Source organism: Sus scrofa, chromosome 5 (genome assembly GCF_000003025.6).
Source record: "Sus scrofa isolate TJ Tabasco breed Duroc chromosome 5, Sscrofa11.1, whole genome shotgun sequence".
In the NCBI taxonomy this organism is placed as follows: Eukaryota; Metazoa; Chordata; class Mammalia; order Artiodactyla; family Suidae; genus Sus; species Sus scrofa.
In genome coordinates, this window is record NC_010447.5 from 81829809 (window position 1) to 81854187 (window position 24379).

The window sequence follows — 24379 nt, forward strand, 5'->3', positions numbered from 1 at the left end:
AAGATGGACATTTAGTTCATTCTGTCTCAGTCTAGTGGTTATTCCCTGAGAAAACAGAACTGAACGGCTCTGGTCACTTTAGCGCAATAGAAGGAAACCCATCCCATTGGTATTGTCATCAGTTCCAAGTCCCAAAGCTTCTGGGTGCAGTCGATAATGTCAGTGTCTACTCACAGACCCAATATGATCCTGGAAAGGGATGCTCAGAGGAAGCAAACCAAATTTATTTAGGACCTACTGTGTGTCAGGTGATGCACTAAATACTTTTCATATAGTATGTCATGTAATCCTCAAGCGATCCTTACAAGAAAGATATTATTAACCACACTCTACAACTGGGTAAACTGAGACCCAGGAATCTCAACTGACTTGTCCAGAGTTGTACACCAGGTCTCCTGTGTTCTATGAAGCACTTGAGCTTTGCTAGGAAATCTGAATTGAATTCTGGCTCTACCTCTTACTACATGAATGACCTTGAAAGCGCTCTGATGCTCAGTCTGATGTTATAATGGAAGAAGTTAAGCCAAAGAGCAAACATTTGAGCCATCCCGTGCATAAAAACCATGCATATGTGCTAAAAAGATTAAGACAATGTAAAACATGATCTTTTAATTAATATACCTAGCAGCCTCCCAATTAGGATGATATATAAGGAAAGGCGAGGATTGGGCATAGACAAGATCCTTGACTACAGGTGATTAAGAACCTAAGGAGAATTAGCACAAATAAATGCATGATGAGTGAGGTCTGCCAACGAATGTGGCACTGACTGCAGGAGAAACAGTGGAACCCAGAAGGACCTACAGGGTCAGGAATTGTTGGAGAAGCTTCAAGAAGAGGTTGACTTACAACTGTGTGGGTTGACAAGAGGTGGGAAGAGGAGAGTCTGCAGGGGCCAGGTGGAACTGTGACGATAGTGTATTATTCCACTCTAAAGCCAGGCCCCTCTGCATTTGATTTGAACAGACAAGCCCACAGGGTACGGCTCCAGCAGTCGGAGGGCGCCACAGACGGGCATCGTGGATGAGTGCTGCTTCCGGAGCTGTGATCTGAGGAGGCTGGAGATGTACTGTGCACCCCTCAAGCCTGCCAAGTCGGCCCGCTCCGTCCGTGCCCAGCGCCACACGGACATGCCCAAGGCTCAGAAGGTAAGCCAGCCTGGGCGGGGTCAGCCATCCTCAAGAGACTTATCAGTGTGAGTGTGCCAAACAGTTATTGTACCCCTGGTTCTCTCCCTGAGAGGTCCAACTCTTCCATCACTCCACATTGCAAATCCTCCCTTCCACTGCTCTGGACCTCTGATCACCAAAAGATGGTGGAGAAGAGTGACTAAACCTGGGCTTTGGTATCAGACAAAACTGAAGGTTTACCTTCACCCATCACCAGCTGACAGCCCTTGGCCAAATAATGTATCCTTCCAAGCCTTAGTTTCATCAGTAAAGATGGGAAAATGGTACTATCTACATTATCAGATCATTAACGCACATGCAATGCTTTTCACGTGCCTGCACAAACTAAGTGTCAGACAACTGTTAACATCTGTCGTAATTGTATGTACAAAGTCTGTGACCTTTCAAACCCTGGTATTCTGCAAAGGTGTAAAGAAAAAAATATCTCTAAAATGGGAACTAATAGAAATTCACATTCAGTGGCAAACACAAGTAAAGAAACAGACATTTCTGTTTGACTCTAAGAACACCACAAATTTTCTAATGACCAAAATCTGCAGGTGTCTCTTACTAAGAGCTAGACTAAACAAGTCTTAGAGGTACTATTTATGCCATCGAAAATACATAAATTATCTAATGCACATTGATCACATGATAAATTTTTGTTGAATGAACGAGTGAACAAAAAAATATAAGTGATTACACTTTAGTCATTAAATTTAAAGAATTAGAGCTCAAGAGAAGGTAAAGAAAGCAAAGAAGGATGAGTAAGGAAAGTAAAAGGCTCTCAGGTCTCCTTGGGGACTTGGTTGAGAAAAAAAGGAAAAAAACAACAACATGTGGTTTTTTGGGTTTTTTTTGTTTTTTTTTGTTTTTGTCTTTTTGCCTTTTCTTGAGCCGCTCCTGCGGCATATGGAAATTCCCAGGCTAGGGGTCTAATTGGAGCTGTAGCCACCGGCCCACGCCAGAGCCACAGCAATTCGGGATCCGAGCCGCGTCTGCAACCCACACCACAGCTCATGGCAACGCCAGATCCTTAACCCACTACGCAAGGCCAGGGATCGAACCCACAACCTCATGGTTCTTAGTCGGATTCGTTAACCACTGCGCCACAACAGGAACTCCAGCAACATGTGGTTTTAATCTTTGGAGTTGAAACTAGCATCATGCAGAAGGCAAAGATGAGAGCACTGTTCACAATGACACCTTTGCTGCTTCCTGGTCCTAAACTGCATCTGAGGCTGGAGAAGGACCAGGGGGCTCAGCAGAGATGTGACCCCTGGGAGCCACCTTGAGGGATGGAAAGGGACTGGGCACAACTGTGTACACAGAAAACACAGTAGCACATGGATGAGTCAGGGAGCAAGCACCACAAAAGTAACTTTTAGGCGAATGTGGCTGGAAAGCGTGCTTGAGCTTAACTCTTTTTCTTTCCAGGTGGCCCAGTGCCTCTCAATTTCTAGTTGGGGAGGGGGTGTGTGGTGTCAGACATGAGTCCCAAAGTTCTGGAAGGTCAGGTCTAGTTACAGAGGTCTAGACACCTCTCCAGCACCAATGCTGCCTCCTGCATCTCATGGAGCCTAGACATTCTGGGCTGACTCAAAGGCTTTGTCTTCTGGGACACCAAGGGACCACCTGTTCTCAATGCAATTATTTTTGTGATGTTTACAGTATCAGCCCCCATCTACCAACAAGAAAACGAAGTCTCAGAGGCGAAGGAAAGGTGGGCCAAAGAAACACCCAGGAGGGGAACAGCAGGAGGGGACGGAAACAAATCAGCAGATGAAAGGAAAGAAGAAAGAGCAGAGGAGGGAAACTGGAGCTAGAAACTGAACGCAGGCAAGAAAGGAAAATGGAGGAGAGAAGGACTAAGACAGAGGCAAGGAGGATGAGAGAGAAGCAGACAGCGAGAAAGAAAAGTGGGATATGCTATAGAGGAAATGAAGAAAAGTAGGCCCGCTGGGGCTAGAGAATGCTTGTGACAAAAAGAGGAAAAGTAACCTGTTGTAGGAGGTGGCTAATGAACATGCAGAAATGGAAAAGAAAACTGTAATGCCCAAGAAAGTCCAAAGAAAGACAGTGGCAAGAATGAAAAAAGAACAAAATTATGAAAGAGGCAAATAAAACAATATCCCCCCCAACACAAAAACACAAAAACAAGTGAAAAAAATTAAAATAAAAATCAAGGCTTTTATATGCATTTTAAAATTTTGTGTGAATTGTAGAAGAATTCCCTGTCAATGCACATCCAAAGTTAATTAGCCCCAAATTCTCAGCAAGACTGAACCGTGTCATAAAATCCCCCAGATTTCCTTTCCTGCAGTGTCACTGGAGACTGCATTTCCTAGTCAAGTTCAGGCCAAAGGGCACCCAGTATTTGCTTAAAGGCCTGTGAGGCCTGAGAGCTTACCTACAAGGGGAGGTCACTGAACCTTTTTAGGGTTTTCTGCATTTTGGAATCAGATATAAAATATATATTAGTGTGCTAGGGCTGCCATAATAAAGTACCACAGACTAGGTGGCTTACACAACAGAAATTTATTTATTTTCACACATTTCTGGGGGATGGAAGTCCAAGATCAAGGTTTGGCAGGGTCCGTTCCTTCTGGGAGCTCTGAGGGAAGTACCTGTTTCAGTCCGTCTCCTTGACTTGTGCCCAAATTCCCTCTTCTTATAGGACACTTGTCATATTAGATTAGGACCCATCATAACGACCTTATTTTCACCAAAATATCTGTATATAGACCCTATTGTCTAATAAATAGTCATACTTTTAGGTACCAAGGTTTAGGACTTCAACATAAACTGGGGGTGGGGGTAGGGTGCAAATTAAGCTCAAAACCAAAGACTTCTGATGTCTGACTACTGCCTTGTGATTTTATCACCTATAAATCACCCTCTCTCTCTGTGTCTGTCTGTCTGTCTGCCTGTCTCACACACAAACACTCCCCTAGATTTTTAGCTCTGAAATCCTATGAGTTTCTATTCTATGGAAATACCAGGGCCTTGTTGTATTAGAGTTGTAAGAGTACTCAAATCATTTGCTTCAATCCCTTCATTTTAAAGATAACAGTGAGATCCAGGAATGGGTAAAGATGGTTTGGGTTCTAAGCCACCCTCCTTCTGGCCTGCAAAGAAGAGCATATAATCAACATGGACTAAGAAAGAAGGAAAAGATGGGGCAGAAATGGCCACATGAAGTCTCCCACTAATTTAATATTTTTTCACCAGAAGGCAGAGAGTAAATGAGAGCAAAGTCACTGAATTTCCCCAACGGCAAAGAAAAGATAAGTTGAATCACAGATTTGAGTCTTAGAGATTTTCTCCTTCAGCTTCCTTGATTTAAATGGTAGGGTTAGAGTCTTCACAATGAAAAAGGGAAAAAAACATCAGGATCATTCAAATTGTGAATTATAAGGGATGAGAGAGGGTGCAAGAGAGGAGAGCTCAGCCAAGCAAATAATGACACTTGGCATAAGAAGATGGCTAACCCAAGAAGTGAAACGTTTCATCCAAGTAGCTACTTTGAAGAAGTCATGGTATAGAGGAACATACTTTCTATCTGGTCTTTCATGCCCCAGTCATGCTTTCTACTTCAGGATCATCCTTCCTCCTTGGTTCACTGAAATCCCAGAATATATAATACATGAATATCCCCAAAGCTCAAGCCAGGTGGAAAAGGTCCAGTTACAAGTATGTGAATATGCCAAGTGGGAGCCAACGCACTGCTGCTGTGGTTACAAAGTGGCTGCAAAGAGTGTTCGATTTTCAGAACAGACAAAAGCAAGGCTGCTGCCTGAACCCATCTGGCCAGCCACCTTATTTGGAGATGCTCAGCTCTCCTGATGATACATCCATACTTTGGGACCTTCCTCAGGCATAAGCCAATATGTATTGTATCTACCATCTGAGAGTAATCTGCAAACAGAGATGGCTTTTCAAGGGACCACAGTTTGGCAGAAGAAGTAACAGTGTGTATCCTATGGAAATATTTCTTAGAGGATTATCTCTTACCTTTTTCATTCATGACTGATTCGATGTCAGTTATAACACAGAGCTTTGGATAAATTACAGTTATACCCAATGATGAACTTCCTTCAGGAAAAAAGGCAAAGACTTTAAAAAAAACTTACTTCCTTTTGCAATGGGCTTATCAACTCTGAAGAAATCATCTTGAATGCCTACATCTGATTTCTGAATAATATGAGTTAAGTAAACAGGAAGACTCTATTATTGTCTTTATATCGCCTCCTGTCTAGTATCAATACTAAGCACCTAGTAATATTTGGCATATAATGATGGATTAGAGGATGGATGGGCAACTTAATGATATAGGGAGGGAATAGTGGTAGAGAAATAGACCATAAACATAAGTACCACTGCTGAGATGAAATGATTCCTCTTGTTCTTGCCTAAGACAGTGAGGTAACTGCAAAGTGAAAAAGTGAAGGCACAGGAGCTATGCTTGTATGAGCCTTGCATGTTTGGAATTTCCTGTTCTAGCCAAAAGTGAAATTATTCAAGATCTACTACTAAAGGTGGCACCCGGCTGAGTACTTTATAGTGAATATTATGTACCTATGTGTACCCTCAATTCTTTCTTGAAGAAGGCAGAATATTAATCATCACTTAAAATTCCACTTTTTCAAGTCTTTCTTTTAGGGAGAATTGATGATTGTGGGTAAAACTAACAGGAATATGTAAAGTGTTGAAAACCTTTTTTTTAATTGAGCACCTATAATGTGCAAATCACTATACGAGGCATGAAGGAGAACTATAAAGACTGGAGAGGCAATAAAACACAGTGGTTAAGAGTACATAATCTAGAGTCAGACTACCTGGGTTCAAATCCTGGCTATCTCACTTAACAACTGAATGGCCTTGGTGAAATCATGTAATTCACCTGTGCCTCAGTTTCCTCATCTGTCAAATGAAGTAATAATTTAATATACCTAATAGAATTGTGAAGATTCATTGAGGTTATGTGTGGGTGCATACATATATATATATATATTTTAGTGTTTAAAATTGTGCCTGCATGAAAAAAAATGCTCAACATCATTGATAATTAGAGAAATGCAAATCAAAACTACAATGAGGTACCACCTCACATCAGTCAGAATGGCTATCATTAAAAAGTTTACAAGCAATAAATTCTGGAGAGGGTGTGGAGAAAAGGAAACCCTCCTACAAAATTGGTGGGAGGGTAAATTGGCACAACCATTATGGAAAATAGTATGGAGGTTCCTCAGAAAATTTAAGATAGAGTTACCATGTGATCCAGCAATCCCATTCCTGTGCATACATCCAGGAAAAAAAAACAAACTATAATTCAAAAAAGACATGCACCCCTATGTTCATAGAACAACTATGAACAATAGCCAAGATATGGAAGCAACCTAAATGTCCATCAACAGATGAATGGATAAAGAAGACGTGGTAAATATACACAATAGAATACTACTCAGCCATAAAAAAGAATGAATTTCACAGCAATGTGGATGCAATAGAGATTTTCATACTAAGTGAAGTAAGTCAGAAAGAGAAAGACAAATATCATATAATATCATTTACATGTGGAATCTAAAATATGACACAAATTAACCTATCTTTGAAACAGAAACAGACTCGCAGACATAAAGAACAGATTTGTGGTTGCCGAGGAGGAGAGGGTTGGAGGAGGGATGGAGTGGGAGGTTGAGGTTAGCAGATTTAAACTATTATACATAGAGGGGATAAACAACAAGATCCTGCTGTACAGCACAGAGATTATATTCAATATTCTATGATAAACCATAATGGAAAAGAATACATAAAAAGTCCATCTAGGGAGTTCCTGTCATGGATCAGCAGTAACAAACCTGACTAGTACCCATGAGGATGCGGGTTCAATCCCTGGCCTCATCAGTGGGTTAAGGATCCAGCATTGTGTGAGCTCTGGTGTAGGTTGCAGACATGGCTCAGATCCTGTGTTGCAGTGGCTGTGGCTGTGGTGTAGGCCAGCAGCTGTAGCTCCCATGAGACCCCTGGCCTGGTAACTTCCATATGCTGTGGGTACAGCTCTAAAAAAAAAAAAAAAAGAAAAAGAAAAAAGAAAAAAGAAAGAAAAGAGAGAAAGAAAAAGTGTATCTGTAACTGAATCAATCTGCTGTCCAGCAGAAATTAATACCACATCGTAAATCAAGTATAGTTCAATAAAAAAGTAAAAATAAAATAAAATGGTGGCTGGCATGCATGTAGTAAGCACTACTATTACAGTTTTAGTTGGTGTTATTTTTACTTAGTTCTTAAAATTAGAGCCATCTGAAAAAGAAATAGGTCTCCTCAAGTGGAAGTGAGTCTCCTATCACCAAAACTTTAAGCTCAAGCTTACCAATACTTTCCAGTCACGTGGTAGTGTTTCAAGCATATGAGAGGAAAAGAGAACTCGATAACCTAAGACTCCTTCCAACCTAGAGAACCCCAGTTCTGTGCATTATTCCAATTTCAATGGAAGCTCAGCTATCCATGTAAGGAACTGTTAGCTTTTATCTCAAGGTCATAGAATGAATTTTCAGAAAACCACCATTTTTCTGAACCAGTTAAAATCAAATGTAATATGTGTTTTCATTTCATGGTGCCTGAGGAAAATTTAATTGTAGCATGAACTCCAGCTCATACTAGTTTACAGTAAAATTGCCAAAATAAATAAAAATGTGGGATATTTCCGGGCTCACACAGCTTCCGGGACATTTCAGTTTCTAGGGCTGCCGATCCAGTGCCTTTCATAAGTATTTGATCTTCTTTCAAACATCTCTTGAAAACAAACAAAACCTCATACAGCTTCTAATGTGCATGCTGTTAGGATGTAAGGGTGGAAAAGGAGGCAAAGAAATGTGCTCCAAAGAGCCTCTCCTCTCCTCTCTTTTCTCTCTCCTGATCACCTCCTTCCTGATAATCACCAATAGGAAATCATGTTTTCTTAAGTCATAAATTTTACAATTTCTTGAGTCCACCTGCATCCACAGGGGAAGATGATGTCTATTGTCTCCACTTGCTTATGTGAAGAGAATAAGGATTTTGGCAATGTTTACTAGACAACAGGGAGCTGACTTTTCATCCAAGGGCAATGTTAATAGTCTGGAGTTAAAGTGAAAGCCTTTGGTAGCAATGAAAAGATAAATCGTTTTAGATGAAGCAGAATGCCCTTTATGAGGCTTAAAATATTCACTCTAGAATTCCTCAGGTTTTATGCTCATCTCAAAGATTAAAAGCCCAGCTACTGAATCCTTTGAAAATCATTGACAATATTTATTGACCTAGGCAAGTTCACTTTTAAGGAAAGAACAGGTAAGGTTAGAAAAGGTTCTTCAGCGGCCTCTAAACTTCCAGACCTGCAAGGCCAAAATCAGCTTCTTCATCCTTGGGGGGCCTAAGTGAAATCTGGGTACCTTTCCCTGATAGCCACGTATTTGGAGTTCTTCCTGAAAGGGACACCTTTGATGACTTTAGTGCTCCTTCATTTTTATCCATCAACCAAAAGAGAGTTTAGAAATATAGATTTACATTTAAACTGAAGTAGAGAGAAATGGAAATTGAGAACAGCAGGGAAATTATGAGAGATGTGGGTCTCTAAGTCCATGTCTGGTACTTCTAGAGAGCAGCGAAGAAACTTCCCACATGAGGAACTCAATTACAGCTCAATGGACTATTGCTAGATAAGTAACAAGAGCTAGAAAACATTTTCAAAAATTCCTATCTTTATTTTACTCACGAATGTGGTTATAGTTTTAAGACCCATTGGTTAGGAAACTAACTCTTGAAAAAGTCGAAGTTTGATGGAAGTAAGAATGCTAAAGGTCCTTCCAACTAGTTTTAATTCTAAATACCACTGGTGGCAATTTACAGTCTGTACTCAACTACAGCAGGTAGTTTTGAGGAGAAGGGGATTATTTTCTCTACTCTCTCTCTCTGTGTGCATGCACATGTGTGTGTGTCTATATTTTTGTGACCAGGCATTGTTGCATCCACTAGGGATTTGGGATGATTTGTTTTTTCTAAGATTATAGATAGTTTCCTGGCTTTTCTTTAAGTGTAGATAAATTTTTCTGTAAAAATTAATCATTATTCAGGAGAAAATACACGAATCCTTTCTCTTCTCAAAGGCTTATGTTCTAGTTCTAAACTAAATATTATTCAGGAAATAGAGGAAATATTCCTGAAGGGGTAGAAAGAAGTTAGATTTCTTTCTATTGCATCTTCTAAGGATCCAGGGACTTGAGCCACTTCCAATCAGAAACCAGTAACTTTTCACACAGAACCAGTTTGTAACTTTAGAAACTACTAGCTCTAGTCTTGACCAGTGCAATCAAGGACCAGCACACCCAGCTGCTCTTCCTTTCAGTATCCCCTGCCTCTGCTACGCTTAGGTACTAGGCTTACTGGCAAAAACTGCCAAGTGCCTTTTCCACCACTTTCCCCTTTTGTAACTATAAACCTTTAACTTCCTCTATTACTGCCGGCATACACTTTTTCCCATTGGATCAGATAAAGGAACATACATTTATTTGAGCAGGCACGTGTCATTGTCACTCTGGGAAAAAGATGATAGTGGTTTCCACTGTCCTTTTTGGCTCCTTGAACTGGCAGGATTAGCATTTCTATAGGCAGGTGTGATATAAAGAACAAGGTCTATGAAAGGCTAATCAACATATAGTTATATTACATAAACATATTGTAATGTAACTCTTCTCTCTGGTAAAATAGCTCCAATGCTCCCAATGAGAGACCAAGAAATTTTAAATCAAACCCGAACTAGCCAAATGGCCCAGGCCTCCATACTTGGATTCACATGCTGAATTTTTTTTTTTTTTTTTTTTTTTTGTCTTTTCTAGGGCTGCACCTGTGGCATACAGAGGTTCCCAGGCTAGGGGTCTAATGGGAGCTGTAGCCACTGGCCTATGCCAGAGCCACAGCAACTCAGGATCCGAGCCGCGTCTGCGACCCATACCACAATCCACAGCAATGCCAGATCCTTAACCCACTGAGTGAGGCCAGGGATTGAACCTGCAACCTCATGGTTCCTAGTTAGATTCGTTAACCACTGAGACATGACAGGAACTCCAAATTTTTTTAAAATTCTGTATAAAATATATAAACCTTCACTTAGGGCTTTTTATCTGGCCAACTCCATGAGATTGTGTAATCAAAGACCAACCAGCTCTGCCATCCATGCAAAGATGATGTGCTATTTACACAGTTGTAGATAACAAGTATGGCAACACAAAAATTCCAGATGATTAGGAGTAAGATCACGGCAGGTTGAGGGCTGGGTAAGGATTCCTAATCAATTGCTGACTGTAGACTTGGGAACATGCAATATTTATGCCATGGGGTGTAAGTGTGGCATGACCGAATAGTTCACAGACCATTGAAGGACTAGGAAAATGAAAAGTATAAAGGAATCAATAAATACTTAACATTATTATGTCAGTATTGATTTACCAAGGCCATTACTGGATGCTCTGGTTTGTTTCTATAAATAATGATATTTGTTTCCTTCTTCAAAGAGAACGAGGATGGAAGTAAAAGTACTTTTGGCACAATGCAATGATTCTGATTTTTAAAAAAAACTGTATACACGCATGAATTGTTGTTGTGCCATTTTCTGTCTTGGAAAAGCACTGGCTGGCACCAAGCATGTTTACTTTTATATGTCGAAGGCTCCCATCAACCTCAAACAGATGCAAATCACTTTAACTTGTCATAGTGTTATTTTGTTCATCCTAAAAGTTCAGAAGAGCCTTCCAAACTTTCAAAATTTCTCTCAATTCAGTGAGGAGGAAAATTTAGAACACAGCATTTGAATGTTCTGCCCAGATTTGTCACACACACAAAGAATGAGTGGAAGAGGGTAACACCCTTTCCTACTAAACCTCTGAACTCATCACTATTGCGCTGAAATGACACCAAAAGGTAACAACCCTGAGCCTCGCATCTCCCCAGAATATTGTAATATAAACTACTGCTTATGCTGTATGTCAGATGAAACAATGACATTTTAGAGGCTTAAGAGAAAAAAACAGACAAATCCAGCTTTTAGGTAAAAATGTGCTGAATCTTTAGCACATATCAGTGAAACTGCTAGAATCTGGTGTTCACTTTTTTAAATACCACATTTGAACCTTTCAGCAATTCCAAAATCAACTCCCTCTGGGAAAGATAGTGTGCTTAAAGTTTTTTTTTTTTTAATTTAAAAATGTAACACAAACAGCTAACTAAACAGGCTGCCCATAAAATCAACAGTCTAAGCAGCCCTGAACCCTGAAGTATTTTACAACATCCTTCAAGACTATTAAAGGCAACATAAATACTTCTTTCCAGCGAGGGAAAATGCCGCTTAACAGTTTTTTTTTTTTCCCCTTTCTTTTTTTTTTTCCTTTTTCAGGCTTTACAACCATTTTGGTAGTGATTTCTTACATCACAGACTGAAATAATTGGAATAGAGTCAGGTGGTGTCCTTTGACAAGTAAGAAAGTTGTCAAGACAGGATAATCTGTGAATAATGATGGTATAACGACATTCCTTAAACAGGGGGATTCCTAGTGACGTAGCAGTCACTAGAAAGAAGAGCTATATATCTGCCATCCCAGCACTTAAGGGAGGCCTGGCACCCAGTAAGTCACTACTCTTTCGCCAGCCAGAGAAAAGGCAGCACCCAAGCCTGGATGTGCTTTGACAACAGTAACTATTTTTAAAAGGCAATAATAATAGCTAGTACTTATTAGGCATATGCCCTGTGGTAAGGGCTACAGCGAATCACCTCATTTAATCTTCATGATTAACCTGTAGGGTAAATGCCATAATTACCCCCATTGTACAGATGCGGAGACTTGGGCTAGGGAAGCTAAACACCTTGCCAAGATTTTGTGCTAACAAGCAGCCAGACCATAACCCCAACTCAAGCTGGACTCCAGTGTTAACCCTGCACTGCGCTCTCTCTTCTGCATTTCTTCCTTGATATTTACTTACTCCAACCTGCCAATTTTAAGTTTGAGACAGGAGTGGCTCTGTGCACAGCAGGAAGTAGGAAGGCATGCAAAGCTCGCTATTGACCTGAACTCTACTCTGCCACTCCTGCAGGAAATTTCAACCTCTTTAATAAGCATTTCCTGCTTTGCCATTTTGCTCATAGCAACATACAAAGATGAAGGAAATATGCTACCTGCCCTCAAGGAACTTAATTTTTAGTGGGAAAGTTAACATTCACATAATGTTTAGAGCACAGCAATGCTCTAATGAAGGTGGACGCAGAGTGGATTCAGAAGCCAGAACAGACTGTTTAATGTTGCTGTCAAGTTCACCAAAAAAAGGGCCCTTGAAACAGTAGGCTCTCTTTCACACACCTCTGCCAGGTAAATGTGTAAGGGTGATCACATGCAACTATAACAACATTATGAGGTGGGAGCTTCTACCCCGCCCTTTCATTTTACAGAGCAGGAAACTGAGCAGAAAACAATGTAGTGATTATCAACGGGCACAGAATTCTGTGTGGGAAGCTGGAATCCAAGCTAGGTATTCAAACCCAGGTCCTCTGAGAAATAGAAGTGAGGCTGGATTTTAGGAGAAAGGATTTCATTAGGCGAAATACCTATGTGGAAAGAAATAGGAGAGGTTCAGGGAAGCTGGGGGAGGCCATCAGAATGCAATGCAACTCTGACCCCAATGAACCAGAGGGAGAGAGACATTTGGGTGGAAGCATCCTAGAATACAGTTTAAGGAAAGTTCAGCAAAGCCACTGAGAGACGATTCTTGAGCCAAAGCTGGCCAATAATGGAGTCTTTCATTTCCGAGGAATTGGGTCTGCCTTGGTATCCCCACCATTTGAGCTATGGGAGGGGCCTGTCAGGGGCCAATCCACTATGGCCAGAGGAATGGATCATACTGGAAAAAAATGGGCATTCTCACTATAACCATGTAAAAGATAGGATGAGGGAGTTGCTGGAAAAACTAAAGAGGCTAGGCAGACCAACACTGTGCCACTGTGCCCAGACTATACACCTCTCACCTTGTTAAAGAGGCAATGACTCCACCAGGAACATAAATCTCTTGAAAAGTATACCTTATCCTTTGGTTTTAAAAGTCACATCCAAAAGCACTGAGTTGATTGCATGATACTCTGCTTGGCTCCCAGAGATGAAAGACTGGCCTCTCACTCTCTTGGAACTTGAACTTGTGATTCCCCCAAAATAAAGAGATAATCAGAGTTGATACTGAGACATCTAAATCATCCTCCACAATTTCACGTCTCCAGGCCAAGCCAGCAAAATAGCTAGAGCACATCCTCCTCAACAGGTAAAGAGTTGACATCTGCTGGGCCTTCTCTTCAATCATCCACTGCTCTTTTTTTCTTTTTTCTTTTTTCCGTTTTGCACTTTTTAGGAGAAGGTCAATGCTGAGGTAGAACTTTATCCTGTACAATAGGCTAACATTCCACGATGGACAGTATTTTCCAAGCATTTTTAATAGAGTGCCAGGCTTTCCTTAGAGTTTATGTCATATAATACTTAAATTGTTTGTAGTGGGTGGAGCTGGAAACATGGTCTATTGAAAATATCACTGCTTCCTTCCTAAAATTTAAAAGGCCTATTATCCTTCTTTTAGATTCTGACTCTTAGGCAAAAATCTCATAAAGATAGGCCGGGGGACTATAAGGGCTTATAATACCCACAGGGTTAGCTTTTGCCAAATGAACACTGTGCTACTAGACCTCTATCAATAACCATACCAATAGGACTCAGCCCACATTGTGATAAGGGAGGGCACCCACTTCCCTGGTTTAGAGTCTTTCTTACCCTCTAAACCATCATTTAGAGCCATCTGGGATCATGGGAAGCTCATGACATTATCAGTTATTATTATTGGAAATAGATGGACTTTGAGGCACTAGATAATATTTTACCTCCTGGGAGGCAGTATGGCAGACTGGCTGACTGGTGAGCTCCAGAATCAGAAGGAATGGGTGCAAATTCCAATCATGGTCATATCTTCACCGTAAGAAACTAGGCAAGTTGTTTAGCCTTTATAGGCTTCATATTCCATAAAGGTAAGATGGGCAAGACACTGGTACCCATCTCCAAGAGAACTATGATAATTAAATAAGAAAATATATACAATTAGCATATTGTAATACGGTGCCTAGCACATAAATGTTTAAGTGATAGAACTGTTATTCTTTTATTAAGATAATAAATTGTTTTACTACTAGTTCCAGGTCTATCAGTTTGTTCCTATGTGACCTCAAGCAAGTCACTAAATCTTAGGGAGCCTCAGACTGTGAATGAGACTGATGCAAACATCCTCTCAGGAGGTTGTTAGGAAGATTCACTGAGATTACTGTGTAAACTGTAAAGTGTGTGCAAATTTTATTCAACTATTATTGCTGTTATTTGCACTCAGTGATCTTAATCAGAAAGTGTGCCAAGAGATATCAGTGGAATGTGACCCCTTCAGGGCACTTCCCAGCTTCCTAAATATCTGTGTGCAATAATAATGCGGATGACAAATTAACCCCTATCAAATCTATTTCCTCATGAATCCTTCAGAGGTAAATTTCCTCAACCAACCCCAGTGAGCTAGAGAACCAACGCTTTTTTGTAAATACGCTTACCTTCCCTGGTATCAATAGGAAACAGTATTTACTCACTACTGTTTTCCTTTCAAAAATCTGTCTAGTTGCATACTAGAAACAGTTTCAGCTGGTTTGTTTGTCTTGGACAAGCTGTTGAAGTGAAAAGTTTTTGCTTGGCTGAATGTGGGACAGTTTCATAACCCTTCAAGAAGTGCATCGAAGGTGGGTGCCAGCTCCGACGCCTGCTTCCAACATGCCTCCGCTTGCCACCCATTGTCAAGGGTGGCCGGCATCATTAAATTAAGACAATAAGCAAAGCAACAGATGCAACTGAGACTAAATCCCTGAGTGCTTTTGTTTTGTCACTGTCATTGTCTGCAACAAAGAAGTCACATGTGAGAGCCTGGGAAGAGAGCCAAATGCAAACCAGACGACATCCCAGCTGGTTTTGAATGGCCTCCACGGTACGCCTGTGTGCATGGGAACCATGCTATTTGGAGCAGTGTCAGCTTTATCAAGAGAGTTTCTGTCCATGACTTCGCTGTGATGCCGAGACAGACCCAGAAGAAATAGGCCAGAGGATCCCTCCACTCAGACTTTACACTCTACACCTCTGCTTTGAGAGAAAAGAAAGAATCTCTCTGCTGGGAAAAAGGATGAGCTCTATACAGTTGGCCAAGCTAATCTCAATCCTTTTTGCTACAGCTCTCATGAATTTGAAGAAGGAAGCACAGAAGATACCTGAATTTTTTTCTTCTGGAAATCTGGGATTAATTTGGCTTGAGAGGAAGGGTAGAAATTAAATACCTCACATGCTTTTTTTAAACTTGTTACTATTTCATCCTGAAGTATTTTTCTAGTTTGGGCTTTATCCAGATACTTACAAATTTTCTTTTTATAAACCAATATGCCTCAAACAGAAAAAAAAAAAAAAGAGATAAAACCCAAATTAGAGTATTTTTAGACCTTTTAGTTCATTTGGTTACCCAGTTTGTTAGAGTGGTAGAATCTTTAATCATAGCAACTGTGGAGTTTTGATGAGCCATATTGAGAGGTCTATTGAGAATTGAACAGAAATGTTTCAGGAGTTTGGGACAATAGTGGTTATATTCTGTGGCCCTCTATGTTTTTCTTACATTTTTCTGGAGAACTCCTTTACAGAAGCAGAATAAGATGTAAGATTAGGAATACAAATTTACTGGTAGCTTAACAGCAGATGCTTTGTACAACAATTGCATATTAAGCGAATTTGGTAAAAGTTGTGCAAGATTTTGGGATGAGGTGCCAGGGTATTTTTCCTTTTTGGGGCCGTACCTGTGGTACGTGGAAGTTCCCAGGCCAGGGATCGAACCCTCACCACAGCAGCAGCCCAAGCTGCTGCAGTGACAACACTGGATCCTTAACCTACTGTGCCACAGGAGAACTTCCAAAAGTGCTAGAATTTTAAACAGAAGGCATTTCAAGCTGTCTTATACAAATGCCCAGTTTCCTCTCACAAGTTTTTTTCCCCAATGGCCACTGAGCTAGATATTTTAATAAACATGTTTACACAATGATGTCATCTTCCTTCTATTCAGTTGGTACAGGATACTGACTATCAACTTACAAAGTGCTAACTGCTTTTATAAAAGACTTCATGGTAATTCTAATGTTCTAGATAAAGCTGAAAAATAAGGATAAGAAAAATTACCAAATCCCTATAAGGTCTTAGCCAATAGGTGTCCTTTCCAGGGACTGGAATGGATTCTGCCCCAGCTTCTTACCCTCTCTAGTTCTCAGGTCTGAGCAAGCTCCAAGGTCCCTTCCAGTGATCTCTGAACTTCTAACACTGACTGTGGCTGAGTGGTCATTTCCATAATCAGAAGAAAGAATGTGGAAATGCCAGTCACCATGATAAAAATTCTTGGTTTTCGTCTTGATGGAAAATGTTCCTGAGAAAAGGGACCCTGGATCCTTGAACCTCATTCTGTACCAATATTTATCCACTACATCCTCCTATGAGGGCCTCCTGACTATAAGTGAAATCAAGAGAAGCAGCACATGATGTTTATGCATGCAAATGTCATTTCCTTCTGGATTGTATTTTACATTTTATTTGTCTAAATAAATGCTGCTACTTAAGTATACTCAAGGATAAAATAGTAATTACTGAAAAAGCATAATGACTTGATTCTGCACATTATCAGAGGGTCCACTGTATTCACTCTTTCATTCATTTGTTCCATTCATTCTATAGCTATTTAATGAGTACCTGAATGTTCTAGGCATTGCTCTAGACATGAGGTTAAACAGTGAGTAGACAGACAAGTCCCTACGATCACAGGGCTTCTACTCTAAGCAAAACTCAAGATTCCTTGGATTATAGCATTGTTTGTTGGCAGGTAAATGGTGGCACCAAAGGAAGGAACTCAGAATTTTTAATCCAAGGATGGTTACTTTCCAATAAAGATGGAATAATAATCATAAAAGTGAAGGAGTAAATAACAATAGGTAATATTTAAATAGTGCTTACCATGTGCCAGACCTATTATAAGTGCTGTTATGTTCTAATTCTTTAGTCCTTAATCCCAGAAGGTAGAAACTATTATTATCCTAGTTAATGGATGAAACTGAGACATAAGAGACTGTCACTTGCACAACTTTACATAGCTAGGAAATGGAACAGCTAGGCTTTGAACACAGCTCAAAATATCTCTAATTTTACAGATTCTAAATCAACTACAAAACTTCCCAATCTTCTACTTCTAAAACTATGCCTCTCTCTAAAGGAGAAAAGAAAAAAAAATTAAAAGAAATATCTTCTTTTTACCAAAACTGAAACAGAACAAAATACAATAACAGAGGATGATACCAGAATGTGATTTTTTTTTCCTCACTAGGAAAGCATGTTCTAGGCCAGAAGACTGATTGTAAAGGATCTTCTTCCTGCCAATGAAGTATGATAGCAGCAGATGAATAAAAACACATCTTTGTGTGGTTACAAAGCAATCTGTGGTCCCCATGCCATCAAGGATAAATAGAAGTAGCCTGAATGAAGTTTAGACAAACTAGAAACTAAGGGCCCATCCACTTACATTGACTTTCTCAGAAAAACCAGGACCAAGCTGTCTATTAAATTGCCTGGTGAGGCATAAGATATGAAAGATTGAGATTCAGCGTTAGAAATAGATAGGTAGGATACATAACGCTTCATCAAATTAATGTCACTTTTTCTCCATTATTTTTAGGAAGTACATTTGAAGAACACAAGTAGAGGGAGTTCAGGAAACAAGAACTACAGAATGTAGGAAGACCTTCCTGAAGAGTGAAGAATGACATGCCACTGGCAGGATCCTTTGCTCTGCACGAGTTACCTGTTAAACACCAGAAGACCTACCAAAAAAATAAGTTTGAAAACATTTCAAAAGATGGGCATTCCCCCCAATGAAATACACAAGTAAACATTCCAACATTGTCTTTAGGAGTGATTGTTAAAAGCTTTGCACCTTGCAAAAATGGTCCTGGAGTTGGTAGATTGCTGTTGATCCTTTATCAATAATGTTCTATATAGAAAATATACATATATATATACATATACATATATGTATGTAGATATATATATATATATATATATATATATATATATATATATATATATATATCTTAGTCCCTGCCTCTCAAGAGCCACAAATGCATGGATGTTGTACAGATCCAGTTGCACTAAATTTGTCTCCGAATCTTGGCTGCTAGAGACATTCGTTCAGCAGCCTTGTATAAGTGGTTTATTAATTTTTTTATTTGCACTTCTTTCTACACAACACAGGCTGTTTGTTTTACAGTGTCTGATAATCTTGTTCATCCATCCCACCCATCTCCCTTCATCACCTTCATATTTGCCAAATCTGGCCTCCTCAATAGCAGCAGCAAGCAGTCAAGTAGCACACCAATTTTTAACCCACAAGATTCCATCTGTGGCATTTGTACCAAATATAAGTTGGATGCATTTATTTTAGACACAAAGCTTTATTTTTCCACATCTTGCTAAAGAAAAATGCAAGTAGTTACAACTTTGAGGCCAATCATTTTAGGCATATGTTTTAAGCATAGAAAGTCTCAAACTCTCAATGGTTCCTTCAAATGATGAGTTAGTGTGCGACCTGATTAGTAACTTCTCTCTTTTTATTTTTTCCATATAGAGCACTATGTAAATTTAGCATATCAATAATACAGGATATATCAAACAGTATGTAAAACTCTGTTTTTTAGTACAATGGTGCTATTTTGTAGTTTGTTACATGAAAGAGTCTGGCCAAAATGGTAAAAGGTGAAAGCAAAACAAAAGAGAAAGCCTGGAGCCAAAGGTGACGCAGAGGGGAAGGGTACTAAAAATCCAATTGTCTAGGAAAGAAAAGTTCCCCCAATAATGCCTTCCAAGAGAAATATGACACAAAGTCCACTGATGCAAATTTGGCAAGTCCAGAGAGGAGTAGAAAAAGCAGAAAGCTAGGAATTTAACAGTCCTGGTTTCTTATTCTCACTGAAAAAACAGGCATCTGCTGACTCTGCCATGGACTCACCACTGTATGACCTTAGGCAAGTCACTTCACCTCTCTGTGCCTCAGTTTCCTCATCTGCAAAGTGGGGGAAATATGTCATCTGCCTACCTCACAGGGGTGGTATGAGGATTAAAAAGATAAAGCTCCAAAGTTTTATCCTAAGTTGCTAAGAGGGCAACAAGATCAGAACCCTTAAGTTGCTAGGATGAAAGGAATTCTATTAAAAAAACCATTCACGGTGTAGCTAGAAAATTGATTATCTGAATGCTCCTGAAATGCCAGTTCTTGTCAGTGAACCTATTCAAGTAGCTATCCAACTAACTAGTTGTTAAAAGCTAACATATCAAGCTCTTTTAAAACATTGTTCAAAATAACTTAGAAACATTTGATTTTTGAATTCTGCATTAGGATTTACAAATACAAAGTGAAAAGAGGGAAGGGAAAAGAAAAAAGAAAAATAAAGATTTCTATCAGTAAAAGGATGATTACTCCACTTCTTAGCACTTACTGACTCCTCCAGGTAGTTACTAATAATCTAATAATATTTCTTTTAATATTATAAATGACACTCTATTCATTTTGAAAAACACAGTTATTCCTTCTCTTTCTTTAGACAATCTAAAGAAATGGCCCAAATTTCAAATACTGAACTAGTAAAAAGTCACAGATTTACTTTAATGAATTTTGTTCTCATCCTTGTACATAGATTTTTAAATTTCTTTGTTAAAATATGCTTGACTAGAGTTGCTAGTTGAGAGACAAAATTTCCTAGACAACTAGTAATTTCCCTTATGTCTGCTAAGGACAGTGGCCTCTAGTCTAGGGATGTGTCTTATCCATTCAATTGAAATTGGTCAATAAAATCCAATGATGAAGACAGGTCCATGATGACCTGGAAAATATTTCCCATCTATACATCAAGATTTTTTTTTATTAAAACATTGCATCATCCATCATTCAGATTTTTAAATCTGCTTTAGAACTTTCTGGTGAAAAACAACCAGGCTTGATTATTTCATACAAATTATATCTCTTTTATTCTTGGACATGTACATGGAAAACAAAAAATAGCATCTTAGTTTTCATCCCACTGATTTACCTCAAAGTTCAGAGGCCAGTAAAAGGGGGGGAAAAAAAAAGACTTCCTGGATCTTCAAACATATGCAAAAAGAAGGCCAATTTAACGAGCACCCCTGCTCAGCCAACTGGTATTTTAACCTCAGTCTACAGCGTTATTTGAATTCACTCCTCTGACATGCTGAGCTATGTTCTGATCACTGTAGACAGATGTAAAATAACCATAGGTCATTTTTGCTCTTCATCTGTTTTCTAGATGTATGGGTTCTGTGGAATGAGATGCTGGGCTCACTTTCCCAAAGTGGCACTTCTGGGTTTTATTTCTTATTCCTAATATGTACCATTTAAAATTATTAACTCCATTTAAAATTATTAACATATTTTTTTTTAAAGTATGAAAACAACCTTCTGCAGACCTATACATTTCCAGACATAGTTAGATGTGGTAATTCTAAGAGTGTCTGTGACTTACTTGATTCACTTAATAATTCTATTCAGAGCCAAAAATGCCCCAGTAAGGAAAGCTTAAATATGCAAAGCTGTATTACCTTTCTTAACTTTCCCGACACATAGTCCTCTCTAGCTGTATCATAAATTAGCTAATTAAAAATTAACTAATTATACTAACCCACTGTCTTATTTTCAAATGAATTAAAACCAGAACACAAATTTCTGTCAAGTCCACAATTCAGTTGATCACTATAACAGCAGAACAACCCAATATTGACAGACGGAAGCACATAAAATTATACAACTCAAAACTTTATAAGCTTTGCTTTAGAATTTTAAGATGAGGCAATATCAAGATGTTTATATAAGAGCTATAAACACTGGTAAGAATGAGCATTCAATTTATGGGTTGATTTCCAATTTAATTGACAATACTGAATACCTAGGTCAAATTTCTGTTCTCACTTCCCCCAGTAGCATAATTTTATTATTTGAACATTTTAAGATGAGGAAGATCCACTAAAAAAGTTAAAGCATCTTTTCATCAGAATCCACTCTTCTAGAGATAAAGAAAAACACTCAATACCCGCCCTATGCGTGCATGCTCACACACACACACAACTATATGCACACATGTTCACACACACACACACAAACATATGCACACACACTCAACCTGAGTCCAGCGGAATACAGAGAATAAATCACTTCCTTGAAAAATCTTATTTAAAAAAAAAAGCCTGACCTCCCTTGAGAATCCTTCCCCTCCCTGGAATGTCAATGTTTGTGTATATGAAACCATCTCATGCACTGTGGCTCCAGGGTTTCTGTTACTAGTTTATGCACTTGGGAGAAAACTTAAAATGGAAGATGTAGCACATTTTGCTTTCCCATTTATTGTTTGGCCAGCTATGCCAATGTGGTGCTATTGTTTCTTTAAGAAAGTACTTGACTAAAAAAAAAAAAAAAAGAAAAAAAAAGAAAAAAAAAGAAAGCATAGACATATTTTTTTAAAGTATGAAAAAAAAACAATTCTATAGATAGATGGCTTAATAAAATAGCATTAGGTCTAGTCACCACCACCTTTCAACATTTTATCACTGACAGGTAGTGTTCTGTTCACCAAATTGTGAGTTTGGGGGTGCAAGGGCAGAAGACGGAAATTTTTTTAAGTTAGAAGGCTCCATTATTTTGTTGGCTCTCGAACTCAACAAAATTAGCAATATATTATTCAATCTGAACACCTTGATTCAAGAGTATGGAGTATAAATAGGAAAGAAAATAAAAAGACTTTATAGGCAAATGGCAGAACTAAAAAAGATAAGTTACTTGTTGATTTGTGTGTGTGTGTGCGCGCGCGCTCTGCTCTAAAAATTCAGCAAGTGGAGAAAATAAAAATAAAAGAGAAAAATGCATAGATTCACCTGCTAAAATAGCTTCTGCCACATGCCCTTTAAGTAATTCTTTGGCATTTACTGGCTTATAGAAGATATACTCCCTTCATCTAAACATCTCAAAGAGCAGTAGCTCTCATAAAAAGCAATCACTGATCTCATTGGAGAGTGTTGGAAAGTATTTCCTTCTGAGATGGGGGTTATCTACTGATAAGGAAAGAGAAGAATTTATGAGAAATTGTTGAAAGAGATGGCTAACAATCTGTGAAGATTTTTTGTTTTTGTTTCTGTTTTGTTTTTTTACTTTATACAGTCTTTATGAATATCTTAATGTTCAAAAAATGACTTGGTTTTTTCCTTCTTTTTTTTTATATTGGAATGAGGGATGATAAGTTAAACCCACATAGACTCTTTAAAACTATAGGCTAGATAGGAATGTATGTTTGATTTGTTGAAGCTATAATCAGACTATTTAAAATGTTTTTGCTATTTTTAATCTTGAAAGATTGTACTAATTTATTAGAGACAGATCCTATTTGGCTCTCTTCATAAAGAAAGAGCATCCCTGCTCAAATCTCCTGGGCTTTCCCATCAATGTTTTCAAAAGATAAATCTGATTTATGCATCATTATGGTATTGCTTATTTTTAAGTTTTCAAATATACAAAGCATGATTCTTTATACCCTTGTCTTGCAGTGATCATAAAGTCTAGACTCTGAAGGGGCAAAAACAAGAGGAAATTTTTGTTGATTCTTTGTTTTTGGTTTGTTGTTTGTTTTCAATGCTAATGTTTAATCCTATAGTACATAGGTGCTTATTGCTATGTTAATATTCTAAAAGACTTTCCTGTTAGATATTAGAACCTGATCCATGGATATCTTTTTTGTGTGATTGCTATTTTAAAAAAAGAGATGAGAAGACTCTCTGAGCTTTAAGTGCATATAGTACAGGATAAAGATATAAACTTAAATAACCAAATCCTGTCTGGAACAATACTTTTTGTAGGAAGCTTCTCAGAGATGAGACAGAGGCCCAGGGAATTTTTGAAACTGTCTTTTTTCCTGTCAGTCCATATTCATTTAGTATCTGCCTCGAAATTTTAAAGAGGGCTGACAAAGCTGAAACCCTAGAATTAAAGGGACCTCTTTTAAATCATACATTTAACATGTTGCTTCTTAATTTATGATGCCACGCTGATCTTAAACATGGTCCCCTTTCTCCACATTCTTCAGTTGTCATTGATGAGATATTTCAAGAAAAAAAATTTAATTAAAAAAAATAAAATACAAAAATCCAAATGTTACTGCCCTGTTGAAATGTAAGATACAGTTTCTCCTATTTCAGCCCTGCTGAATCACCTGTCCCTTCAAAATCACCTTTCACAACCCTCAGAATCTGCCTTTTTTTAATTGCCCAGGCCTCTCTGTATCCTAGAGGTAAACATGACTCATTTTCTTTTACCTAAAATGCACTGATGTAAAAGTAGGAAAAAAGAAAACAGAACTCGAAAATCCCTTCCAAACCACCCACTGGTCCCACTCACCTACGCATAGCAGAGTCACTACTGTTAATCCCTTAATCTGATTTTGTTTGGATATTTATCTTGTACCTGCTGCTAAACACACTGCAGGAGGGACTCTGAAACCTCAAGCCACCTACTCACCTCTCTTATCTGTGTCTGTGTATTATTAAAATGTCTATTCAAATATCAAAAACTTTCTAACATCATGCAGCTTGTATTCAGTTTACCTAAAGGCCCCAAATACCATGTCAGATCTCTTCTGCTAAAAGAGCTAATGAACTATGAAAACGTGAATGACATCATGTGTTTTGCTTCATTTGTTTTTATCAAATTTATAGGCCAAGTGTGATTTTAAAAACTTACAGACACTGAATTAATCTTCCCTGCTACTTGGAAACCAGAAAATAATGACTGGTCATTCATTATATCTTTCTTAGTTCAAAAGCACATTTTTTTACCAAATTAAATCTGATTGTATTTGAAATGATTCAATTCATTTATGGCAGAGGAATATCAATCCTAATGACTTCTAAAAATGTAACTAACTGAATCATTACCTTACATTTATTGTTTAATAAGCATATTTTGAAAATGTATGGCTAGAGCGTCATAATAAAATGATA

At 38.6% G+C, this 24379-nt stretch overlaps 1 protein-coding gene across 8 annotated transcripts in view; it reads left to right on the top strand.

The window, feature by feature from the left end:
- Window positions 1-24379, top strand: part of IGF1 (insulin like growth factor 1) — a 147227-nt gene that overhangs the window by 67782 nt on the left and 55066 nt on the right. For 2 of the 8 annotated variants that reach the window (XM_021091138.1, XM_005664196.3), the window contains exons 3-4: window positions 967-1148; window positions 2841-6250. In XM_021091138.1, coding sequence (XP_020946797.1) covers window positions 967-1148; window positions 2841-3002 — 344 coding nt within the window. In that variant the 3' untranslated portion in view covers window positions 3003-6250. 8 annotated transcript variants of the gene reach the window in all.